The sequence below is a fragment of the Rhea pennata genome, chromosome 19 (genome assembly GCF_028389875.1).
Source record: "Rhea pennata isolate bPtePen1 chromosome 19, bPtePen1.pri, whole genome shotgun sequence".
Taxonomy (NCBI): Eukaryota; Metazoa; Chordata; class Aves; order Rheiformes; family Rheidae; genus Rhea; species Rhea pennata.
Genome location: NC_084681.1, coordinates 6,611,126 through 6,623,895, shown reverse-complemented (window position 1 = coordinate 6,623,895; position 12,770 = coordinate 6,611,126). Strand labels below are relative to the sequence as shown.

Below are 12,770 nucleotides of genomic sequence, written 5' to 3'. Positions count from 1 at the left end.
GACCTCATACTTTTTGATGGGCGAGCAGGTTTAGAGGGGAAAAAAATTTCAAGTTTCTGGCAATGACATCATGCCCATGAATTTCTAGGCAATAAATTCACTAAATGAGCTGACTGTGAAGAATAACTGTAAACCTGTCCAACTGCAGACTTCCCACATACTCAAAGATGACAGATTCATTAGTGCATGTTAAGGAAAATGCTATGAAATTATTTTCTTCTTGTTGTACTACACTGTCTGTGTAGTTATTACCTAGAAAATTCAACAAATACAAGTAGAAGCCTGCTAGAACAACAATACAGAAAAAAAAAATTCATAAAAAAATCATTATTATCTGCTGTTACACGACTAATTACAATGCTCTTTATAAATTGCTAGACCAAGATAAAGTAGAAAGATGAAGGCACTAAGAATCTTCTGTAGGCATATATGCTAGCGGACAGACAGCTTTTCTTGCAGCAGGGATTACACTGTGCATACATCTATAGAGACTTCCATGAAGCTCAAGTCTGTGCATATATTTCAATAAATTAACTGTTATTGTTACGAATTAGCCCAAGTCTGACACTCTAAGTGTTCTTTAAGCCTTTGCTGGTGAGAACTTCCAAAGTATAGACATATTCTGAACAGTCCTTTCAGTGACTTGCATATTTATACTTCTTATTCACTTGATGGCTATACTATTCAACTTCTGGCTTTTCTCTCAAGTTCTGATAGCAAACCAAGTTATTTTAGTCAATGAACCAATCACACATTCAGCTCGTCTTTTTCTGTACAAAAAAAGTTTGGTAACTCTGTTTTAGATTACTTAGAAGTTAGGCTGTAGTATTTGTTTCAGACTCGGGAAAGTCCTGAAAAGTGACAAGAACTTTGTAGACTGAGTTAAAAAACAAAGCATATGGCATATACAATATCACTGAAAAATATTTAAAATAAAATGTGGTCAGAATGCTATATGTACCTCTGGGTGGAGTTAGTTCAATCATGTTAATTTCACAGAAACCAACAGGGAAAATAGAAGGGGAAGTGGCATGGTAACAAAACCAATCAGACCCATCTGCTGCTTCTGAGCCATCAATCCCAATCATAAGATAGCCATCTGCTAAAACCTTTGTAAAGAAAAACAAAATTTTACATTAAATTCCTTTAACTGTGTGACAAGGCTAGAAAGAAAGCATGCCATGTTTCAAAAGCGTGAATACAACTGAGTAATAATGGAAGTACTTATAAGGACATTCAATTAAAACAAAACAAAAAAACCCAAGTCATACCTATCTCCAAGATTTTATGCATACTACTGTAAAGTGTACCTCAGCTAAATGCAGAGTTGGGAAAGTTTCCTTCTTCTAATTTCTCAGGTTTTTTGTGAACATGAGCTCCCCTTTTTAAGCCTTATAATCTAGTTTACTCTATCTTGTAAGGATATTCTGCACTACATAAATAAGAAAAAAAAAAAATCAAAATAACCACCTTACTAAGGTTATGCTAGGCTGCTAAGCTACTTATTACATTTTCTTCCTCTTTTGAAATAGATTTCACATGGATAGTGCCCTTTTCAGCTAGAAAAAAAATAAAACCTTAATTTTTCATACACATATAAAAATTTTTATATATATATATATATATATATATACACACACACATATATTTATATATATATATATATTATATATACACACACACACACACACATATTTATATAAGTCTTCACTGACTTCCGCAAATAAGCAGGATGTTTTCTGAACAGGGTTGCAGAATAGTTGGGATAATTAGCAGAAGTTTGTCCTGCAAATTAATCTCACAAGCATGTTATTTCCTAATTAACAGTAATACTGAATTTCCAGACATTAAAAACAAAATTAAAACTTACATGAGTATATCCTTTTTTATGTTACTTGTATAGAACTAATTAACAGAAGGATTCCGTAAACATTCAATGTATGTATGAACTGCATTTTATTTTCTTTGAGCTTCTTCTTATGTTTCAAAACTGAATAAAAAGATGAGTTGTAAAAGGATTCATGTCTACCTTCTCAAAATAGACATCTGCTTTCTTACCTTTCTAATAGTTGCCACACATATTGCTGAAAGATTTAAGGGGTCTATAGCTTCCAATTTCATTCCTTCTTTAAACCACTCCCCAGCTGTGTCAACCTCTTTTACCTAAAGAAAGAGAAAACAGCACCAGAAACTAAGAATCTAGTGAGTCTAGAACAATACATAACCACACACTATTGAAACAAAAAGACTGAAATACCCAACATAAGCTCTTCTTATGTCAAGGAAGCTCAAGTTAGTTAAGTGTATGAATTAAAAAAAAAAAAGCAACGCTTACACTGGACTTATTTCCAGGACTCCAGTAGATTTTCAGTTCCGTTTCAGACACATCTGGAATCAAAGCTCCTCAATCAACTGAGAAAAGCGTTCTTGCTAGCAAACTTACCTTCATAAATAAGTGTGGGGGTGCATCAAAATGTCCCTCTTGTTTCTTTGTAATATCTACAAGGAATAATGGTACATACTAGTCAGAGGCTTTACTGATGGAAGAGACAGTATGTTTTTTTAAATATGCCAGCCAGAGCTTTCCAAGCGCTGACATATTCGGAACAGTCCTTTCAGTGACTTTTAGCACTGCTCTTGATTTCTTTAACTACTCCTATTTATAAATGCTTCAGTGGAAATATGTTATCTAGCACTACACAGTAACATTATTATGATGGTAGGCCCACAGTTTAAGACAACTACCACAAAAATCCAGTGGACAAACTCCACCCATTTTCCTTATTTATTTCTACCTAAGATACTTTTGTAACACAATCTCATTTATGGGGGGGGGGAAACATTCCCAGGACTGCTTATTATGTCACAAAGTTGCTATCAAGACAGGTAGGCTTTCGCAAAGGTTTGCCAGTAAAATACTTTGCACATTCTTCTAGGCTATGATAGAAAATTAACAGTAGAAGATATAACTTCAAGGTTTAAAATAATTTATTACAGATGTCCTTCTGTAATTTAATTTATGCTCTTCATTACCTCTTTTAGGCTACAAGTTTTTATCTTTTGAACTCATGTCTCCAAAATGTAATAATCACCTCACAGTCCAGCAGACTGCAGCAGAGAGGTGTATTTTATTTTATATGTACACATGTATAAATTCTTTATAGCTTTCTGTAGCTAACTGTTGAATTCTACTTTCCAAGCTGAATCCCTGAAACTTTCTTAAAGGCTTTACATTATTTCTGGGAGGCAGCAATGCTCTTAATTTCTTTAACTACTCTAACTTATAAACGGTTTCAGTGGAAATTTTCAAGTATCAGAATAATTGCCCTGAAGGCATGACTTGGGCCGTGTTTTATGGAAATTCTGTTACTGATGAGCAAGACAGGCTCAATGGAACAGAGAAAGACTCGAAAAGACTTTTTTTTTTCCAGAATCCTTAAAACAATTTAACTGCTGTTTATAGTTACGACTTTCTTGATACTGACATACTACAGTCCAACTAAAATTTATTCCAGCTTTTCCAACACAGTGAGAAAAACTAATTATACTTTTAAGTGAAATCCTGGAATGACATTATAGTTGGCAATATCCCTGAGTCCCACTATATGCATTTTTAAAATATAATTACTGGAGTATTATTAATCATACAAATTGACAGTATGGCTTAAATTAGGCTTCAGTTAGATAACACTGCCCACAAAGACATCTCTGAAACACTACAAGCTTACCAGATCTTTTGAATCTATGTCCTATACTTCGAGACCAACCAATGTGATGAATGAGCGGACTGTACATATGGCACCAGAAGTCATCAGTTTTGTCTTCACTTTCTTCATACACCAGTCTTAACCGTCCTCCAATGACGCTCTCTACCACTGCTACCCGTGTTCGACAAAGGTGTGTTTTGTCTACAACTTCTACTCTCATGGAAGCTTTGAACGGATACTGCATACTCTCAGACACCTTAAAATAACAGAAAAAAAAATCTGTAAAAATATATTCTGTTTTTGCCTAGTCATTTGTCTTCTGCTACCAAAGTACTTTTCATTTAATTCAATTACTTGTTAATCCACTTGCAAAAGTAATAAAAAAGCTTTCTCTTATATTTTATTGTACATGTGACAAAATGAAACTTTTCATAAAACTAACTGTAGAATAGATCCTACGACAATATAAACAGTTCTCACACAGGTTAAAGGAATTTTCCATTGATTTAATGAAAGTTTGTTCAGTGATTAACAATGGATGAAATTACTTTGAGAAACAATCAGTTTTAATGATAAACAAATATAAAAAACCTTCTGGTTTGTCATCCACTCAAAATATAGCTCTTAAAAATAAGTTTAAAATACTTTATAATAAAAAGCATGAAAAATAGTAATACTTCAGCATCATTAAAGCGGACCACACAAACATATTTCTTCACAATATCAAGGAAGAAAGAAAATTAGGGAAATATATTATTAATCTGCCTTGTGGCAATGTATTCTTTTTAAAAATACTTTAAAGTAAACTCTGTATCTACCATTTGCCATGTCCATTAGAAACTCCCCCAAAGCATTTAAATTTGATTTGGCTTCCAACTGAGCCAAGTTTCAAATAGAAATGAACACGTGCAGAAAATAAAATCTTTGGAATACTCATGTGCGATGAAAGACAACAACATAGTACTATTTATATTCCTATTAAAATCTATGCACCATCTTGCAATATTAACAAACAACCTTGACCTTGCAGCACACTATACAGACAAATGTCATATGAGATTTAGCAGAGAGAGCAAAGAAAAAAAATAGCCTAAAGCAGAGAGAAGTATTATCATTTAAAATCAGATATTTTATTGCATCTAGATATATGCTGTATTAACAAATTTTATTTAGTTCCCTGAAATAATGCACAATAAAAATCACTCCTGAATTAGCAAGATTAGTTTCACTTTTTCTTTAAGAACTATTATTGGGTATCTTATTAGCACTTTATTTTTTAATTGGGTAACTTTAAAATTAGACTAACTAGTTTTTAAAGAAAAACACTTTCTTTCAAAGAAAAGTTTTTCTTTTAGTATCATATAGTAACAAGTGCAGAAATAAATGGAAAATAGAGATTCCAGGGAAAACTGTATTAGGAGAAGAAACTACTGTACCCTCCTTCACTATAATAGGGGCTAATGTGCCATTGTAAAATATTTCAGCTCTTCACACTGTGCTGCAATTTTCTTTAAAGTACATTATTGATACTGCATCAGCCTTACCTTCTGAGAAAAGTCAGGAGGAAGTGTTTTGGCACCAGTAAGTCGTTTCACTAGAAAAGCTTTCCAGTTTGTGTATTTGTGTTGGATGGCTGTTGCAAATGAAGGGGAAAAAATAAGCCACTGATTTTTTAAATGTGTCCATGAGAGATAATGTTATAGTCTGGAATATGTAAAGAAGAAAACCTAGATGACTGTTAAAAAGCCTGGATGAAAATAATGACAAAATCTCTTTAGAGAATGAATGCTACCCCAGTTTCAATTCATGTGTATGTTAGGGCAAAGTTTTTAATGACAAAATATAGATAAGACCAGTGCATGTTTATATCACTGATTAGCCTAACTTCTTCCACTTTGATATAGCAGGGGCTACTCCAAGAAATACTTGTAGCACGAGTCAAGTCCTTATTTTTTCCAATCATTAAAATGATTTATTCATAGCTGTTGAAAGAGTTGCTATGGTAAAAAAAAAATACTTTGATATCCAAATCATAAGCAAATTTAGTTAAATCTAAAAAGACTTTTAACTCATTTCAATCAATCAGTACTGCTAATATTTACATACATCGAGGCGGGACTAGGGGCTTCCCACTAGTTGCACACCAACCAACTGGGTGGATGTCAGACCCACAAATGTTGCACCAGAAGTCAAGACTTGAATCGTTTTCAAAGCCTTCATATCTTAGCAGAGCATTGTACCCTGAAAAAAAGCAAGCCCATTAAAAAACCCCCACAAAAATAAGCAAAGTTGTAAATCTATCGAAACCTCTCTGCCAATCATAATGTATATAACTTTGGCTTTTTGAGGCTAAAACCTTTTTTAGGGTGTCATTCTTAAGGCACATTGCTGCATTATTTTGATAAACACGCATCTGCTATCACATAAGACAAATATATTTAAAAATATTTTTAAATATAATTAAATTCTTGTACTATAAACCTCTAGAAGTTACATGTGGAAAGACGCAGCTAATTCTTTCTTTACTCACATAATCTCTGCTTTGTCATATTTTAGCTGTGCCACTTTAATTTTTAACTTTGCTTTTAACCAAGAAAAGTGATTGGTATAATGAGGCTTGCTTGCTACTGTGCAATTTCTTATCTCTTCACCTTGCACTTCTCTTAATGAACTCAGGACCACTATAGAAAAGACATTTGTAATTCCACTGAAGCCACTGTAAAACAGTATAACCCAGACAGCACCCTGAAAGCAATACAGCTTCTTAGTTATACAGCTCTGACAACTTAAACAGTGTCAATGTTCTACTCCACTCCATCGCCAGCCACTAAATTAGCAGCTCCCTTCATGGTTACTTTAATTGTTTTAATAATTTCAGCTAAAATATATTCACCTGCTAATTTTACAATTCCAGCTATCCAGAAGACTTTGGTAGGTAGGCTGCAGTCTGTGTTTGGAACCTCCACTCGCACTCCTTCTGAGATATCACCCCAGCACGTCCCCATAGGTGCCTGTTATTTAAGGTGGGGAAAAAAAATGACCAGTTTACCACTCTTTACTTCACACAAAAATAGCTATTTTTGTTACAGTAGTGCTTTACGAATGTCTTTCCAAAGATAGACAAAAACCAATATATCTGATAGATAAACATATGTTTAGAAAATGGTCTTTCTGAAAATCTTGTTTGGTTTTGATCTGCAGTTTATGTGCACTAATTATATACAATTATTATTGCTTATCTCCTACAATAACTGTAGGATTCCAAGCCTAAACATCTGTAAAGTGCAGGTAAAAACTATATATACTCACAGGTCAGCATTATTCCACGATGTTTCAACTAGAGGCTAGCCACTGATTTCAGTGAGAACAGTATAATTCCCCCCACAATTATACTTGCAAACAAATTACAATACTTATAAATTTATACCTTTGTCTCAGACATCAAAATCTAGTACACGTTCTCTCAATCAGCAACTTCCCTGAAAATGCTTAAGAACTATTTCTTGAATGTATTCTGAAGATTTATTAAGAGAGGGTTTATTTCCCAAGGGTTCACACCCTCTCAGAGGAATAGGCCTTCATATCACCCACAAGTGATAATTCTATAAAGCAAACAAGAAGTCTGAGTTGTATCCTTCTAACAAAAGCCAAAGGGAAATGCACAGCTAATTCCTTGTGCACTGTTCTGAAAGCTTAGACTAATGTTTTAGTAACAAAAAAAAAAAAAAAAAAAAAAAAAAAAAAAAAAAAAGAAAAAAAACAAGCCTTATGAACACTTAAGGATTTGGGGAAAATGGAGATAAAAATTACATCTAGTTTGCTATCTCAGGAAGAATGTTTTGTATTGCAGAGATATCAGAAGTGTGCAGTGCTGAAGAATCTAAACCCTCAAAATTTACCCAGCCAAAGTTATCTGGAAAAAAAAAATCTAAAAAAAGGTCCGAATTCAACTAGAGACTACATACAAGGGAAAGATTCAGATTTTAGTTAGTTTAGAACAAGTCATATCAACTGTAAAGATGCTCTAAAATTCTAATCAGTTCAGAGAATACTCAGATATTAGGGGAAAGCTGAAGGGATTCTCTAATTTTGTATAGTAACAGATAGACAGTATTCTAAGGTTGTGTCTGATTTACAAGGCTCTTTTCAAACACAGAATTTCAACAGCTCACTGGGAATAGCCTTCAGCTTCTTAGAATTTTGGTGGTGAGCCACCAGGGAAGAAAAGTTGGATTAATTCTGAACGATTGGAAGTTACAATGCTGGAAGTTTGCTGGCAATGAGCAACGGCCAATTAGCAACAGTAGACACCAAATTTATCTTAAAAGGGGATGCCCTTAACTAGTGAGATTATATGATGTTAGGCAACAAGTTTTAGACATTAAAGGAAAAATAAGTCCATTGCAAGTATGCTAGTTTCTTATTCTTAAAGCCTCATCTTTTCATATTCTGCTATGTCCCATTTACACCAGTCTAGACTATAGAGCTCTTTTCTGCCATCTGGCAGACAGAGAAAAAAGACAACTTGAAAGATGACTTATTTTTACATGCAAAACATGCAGATATAGCATCTTAATGAAGTCCTAGTATACAATTCACTATCATCTCTAAATTGACATTTGTAGCTTATTGGACTGAAATGGGGAAATAAAACTTTTCAAACTGCATATTTTAGTAACTCTTGTTGCCTCGTATAGAGATACATATAAGTCCAAACAATTAAAAATGGCAGTGCTGAACAATCTCACAATCCAGCTGCACTTCAAAATATATTTATTGCCTGCTCATCTATTCAGTTGATTCAGAGAGAAAAGTGTATCAAAGCATTCTCCTTCTATGATAAAGGAATTGCCACAAACAGTTTTATTTCTAGAACATGGATTGGTATAGAGGGAAATAGCAGAAAGCTAAATTTGTCCTTGTCTGTTAAAATATTGGTTCTGCTAGTTTCTCCTACACCAATCCGTATGGCTCACCCTTCAGAACAAGGGAGCCATCCTGGGTAGCATTCCTACTGAAAAGCCAGATATCATTACTGTCCTGAAATGATGGTTTACAGTACAGCTGGTATACTATATATCTTTTCCACTCCTTATGAAAATTCTTAAAGGAGGGGGACTGGATAAACCAGGGCTGTAACAGCCATCTTCCTTCACATCTTCTCTGTCTTCATGTGATTAATCAATATTTGCATAGTGCTCCGAAAAATTCATAGAGCACTATGTAAGTGCTAAGTCTTATTCATGTGCTGGCTGGAAGGGTAACTCTGAAGTCTGGATTGGCATAGTACGAACTAGCAGAACCATAATTTACAGGTAAGAACAAATTTACCTTTCAGACTCATGACGAAGAGATCCACTTCACGTTATTCCCAAACAAGGAAGATCTGGTTCATCACTTGCTGAGCCAGGAGATGACTTGGGAGGGTTTATCTGTGAGCGGCAGCTGCCTTCTCTGCAAGGTAAGTTGCAATCAGGAAGGTCCTGTTTGACAGGATTTGACAGGAACGCCTAAAGGCCAAGTATCTCCACATGGCTGCCTAGCTGAACAAAGAACTTACGGGTAAAATAACTTATTTCTAAAGGCTTTGGATGGCACTGACATGCCCCTGATTTCAGTTGCGCAACTTACTTACACCAAGTGTTTAACAGCAAAATAGATGCTACTAATTCCTGAAACATAAGTATACTACGCCACTATCTTGAATGTAAATAGCACCTACCTACAGAGTAATGCCAGAGAAGACAATGGGAAAAGAGAGTTAAAAATAAAAGTTAGAGGCAAAGCACTGCCACCTAGTGTAAAATCCCGGAAACATCCTCTTAGAGCAAAAGGAATATAAACATGCTTTATACAAAAGAAACAAAGAATAAAAAGACTTCAGCTCAGAATAAAATTCAACCGGAAGAAAGACTGAAAAAACGCACAGCTTCAGAAAAACGTGCATCGGATTTGCAACGGATGCAAAAGAATTATTAATCGTGGGCATTAAGTTGTGCATTAAGTACTGACAAATGACTCAAAGCACTGTACTTGCTTTCATTACTAGGAACAATTGGCACTAATAAAACCAAATACAGAAAAAAGATAAAACTATTTAGAAGAAAAAACAAAATAGGAATACTAATTAATAACGAAGATCACAGATAGAGCATGTTGTATGTTACTAAACTGTAACAAAATATTATTTTAAAATATCAACTTAATCAAATCAAGTTAGAGCTTTCCTCCATTATCAAACACACATCAACAGCTAATATAAGGTAATTCAACAGCTAAGAAAAAGAGGAGGCAAGAGGGACAGACCACAATTCTGGGTCTGCCATAGGCTTGCTATACGACATGAAACAAGGCAGCTTCTCTCTTTACACTTCAGCATACATACTATAGATTGGGCATAAAAGTGTATCAAATATTGCTGTTAGGGAGTTTCATTCGTGTCATTCAACACAATTTGGAACGAAGGTAACAGGGATGCTACACTAAAGGCATCAGAACACTCTGAAATTAATTAGAGAGAATTTTAAGACTTAAGTATTTCTGTTTCAAAATATGTCTATGTTAAAATTGAAGCAGAAATAATTTCCCACATTAGGCAAAAAATCTACATGATGTGAGAAAATTAGGCACAGACCTGAAATACCGAAATCATGCAGATACAGCCAGTATAACTAGGTACACACTTACTTAAAGGGATGTACATAGTTATCTTACTCGACTGAGAAAGCCTGACCTGTACTATCAGTTCTATACCTGCATTTTAAGCAAGGTAAGCTTTATGCATTTCATCGAGTGGACACATAGAACACGTGCATGAAATTCATAGTATGAATAGTAAACAAACATCAAGACTGTTTTACAAATCAAAGCAATATAGTACACACAAAACAGAGCAATAAGCTTTCCAGGCAGACAAAAGGAAAACTGCTTCTTTTAATCCTCAAGAGACAGAGTGGGAGAAAGCAAGCAGGAGAGAGGTAAAGAGAAGATCAAAAAAGAAGAAAAAACTAATGTGTTTTCAGATTCTGAATGGTTTAAATAATATGTATTTTTAAGAAATAGTTATAGTAAAACTAAGTGTAAATCACATTATCACAATACTAATATCCATAAGAAGTGGAAGCTGCCAAAGCAGACTTCAGTAGTAACAATAGACCTTTATAGAAAAGGAGAGCAGGGGGAGAAAAGAAACAAGATTCAGATTTAATAGCACTGTTGCCATGTTGCTTGAAAAAATTTTCAAGGTAAAATATGAACATTAGTATTATATCTGTTCATGCTACTAAAATACTATTTAACTTAATGAATAAAACAGTAAGAAAACAAGATATAACTCCTTTTAATATGTAATGTTTTAATACAGAACAAAAGTGCCATAATTATTGTATCTGTGTCCTAATTGAGCACACCAAATTATCATGAAACATTTGTTATTACAATCGCACAGTCACACAGTATCTTCTGATATATATTTAAGAAATTACTTGTTATAACATGTACATAATTGTGAAAGCAAAGTTCAAACATGCTTATTTAGGCATGTGGACTTCAACACAAATTCACAAAGCTATACTAATGCAGGGCTCTGTTCTCAGTAACAGTAAGGCCTCTAAGCATCAAGGGCGCTATTCAGAGAGTGCCAACTGCCAAGGGCCCTCAACTCCTACTGATTTATGAGATGACAGGGCTCAGCATGAATTCTAGAACTCATCAAAAAATAAATCTCTCTTCTCCCTTACGGACAACTCCTATGAAACCAAAACGTTTATTTCCAATGTAATTTCCAGCAGATAATTTTGAGTAAAATAAAAAATTTGTAAGAAGCTGAAACACTTCAGCTTTCCACATAAAAAAGAAAAAATATTTGAAAAAACAAGCTTTCATATAAAAAGTTCTTACTTAATCCAAGAGTCTTACATCAAAATATTTTAAACAAGACCTAAAAAATAGATTTTAGCGAAAACATTAATGACAGATGCTGCTTTTTCCTCATCCCCTAGCTGTATTCTGTGAAGACAGAAGACTTTGTTTGAAATTTTCATAATACTAACACAAAGAAAAAAAAATCAACTTTAAAAATTTCAAATTCATACACGCCTTCATTTTCCTCCATTACCATACCACCTAGCAACACAACCGACAGAATCACACTAAAAATCAAGATTAAGAAAATCCAAAGCTCAAATATATAATTGGAAGATCAGTTCTACATACTAGAGCAAGTCTGATTTAATCTGATCTTTTGTAACTTTATCTGATATTGCATCAGCTCGTTGGTTGGATATATATGATTCTTTGCATTGAACATGGCAGGAAAAAAATTTCACAAGTTTACAGAATCCTCTTACTTTTTTCTTTGTTAACTACATCATGTATGGTGAGCAAGTGATGGTGTTCAGAACGGTTTTAAAGGACAGAATGAAACACATATATTGAGCTTAAAAGTATCCATACTAACAGTTTATAATGTAAGTCACTTTCCAAGGTTCCAAGCACGTTTGAATATGAGCATATTGCAAAAATGAAACAAAATATTATTGTTTTTTCTTCCTTGATTAAATTTAAAAAACCCGCTTTCTCACACCCACATATATACAGAATAAACATACTGAAAAATACTTACATGTTTAAAACACGTAACAGGAGCTGCTGTAAAGCTATTGCTATTGATGTAGTTACCCCAGCTGAAACCTTCCACAGGGACAGCTGCTAAGAGAAAGTTATTTTATTTAGGAAACTGCTAATAAACCACAAATCTTGCACCACCAAGAATTTGTTTTAGCTCTGTTCATATGCCATTACCTGCCTTAGTCTTTGCCTGGTTTTGTAAAGTTGCTTGATACTGAGCATATGCTGCTAATTTAGCCACTAAGGGTTGTTTTTGTAGAACTTTAGCCTTCTTTGTTGGCGGTTTACCCTAAAACAAAAAAAGCTAAGTAAATAAAATCTTTCTAAACTCCCACTAGAAATGTCTATAGGTCTGTGGCAAATTCCTCACACTATTTTGCAAAAAACAATAAAATGCATTTTCAAAATAATCTGCCAAATTTTTTTCTGGTAGAT

General features: G+C 34.0%; 1 protein-coding gene across 7 annotated transcripts in view; it reads right to left on the bottom strand.

Moving 5' to 3' along the window:
* MBTD1 (mbt domain containing 1) overlaps window positions 1-12,770 on the bottom strand; it is a 38,619-nt gene that overhangs the window by 15,736 nt on the left and 10,113 nt on the right. For all 7 annotated transcript variants that reach the window (XM_062591816.1, XM_062591817.1, XM_062591822.1 and 4 more), the window contains 9 exons: window positions 12,510-12,624; window positions 12,331-12,413; window positions 6,601-6,718; window positions 5,814-5,948; window positions 5,252-5,340; window positions 3,729-3,963; window positions 2,444-2,499; window positions 2,059-2,163; window positions 962-1,109 (listed from right to left, as the gene is read on the bottom strand). In XM_062591816.1, coding sequence (XP_062447800.1) covers window positions 962-1,109; window positions 2,059-2,163; window positions 2,444-2,499; window positions 3,729-3,963; window positions 5,252-5,340; window positions 5,814-5,948; window positions 6,601-6,718; window positions 12,331-12,413; window positions 12,510-12,624 — 1,084 coding nt within the window. The remainder of the gene's footprint in view (window positions 1-961; window positions 1,110-2,058; window positions 2,164-2,443; window positions 2,500-3,728; window positions 3,964-5,251; window positions 5,341-5,813; window positions 5,949-6,600; window positions 6,719-12,330; window positions 12,414-12,509; window positions 12,625-12,770) is intronic.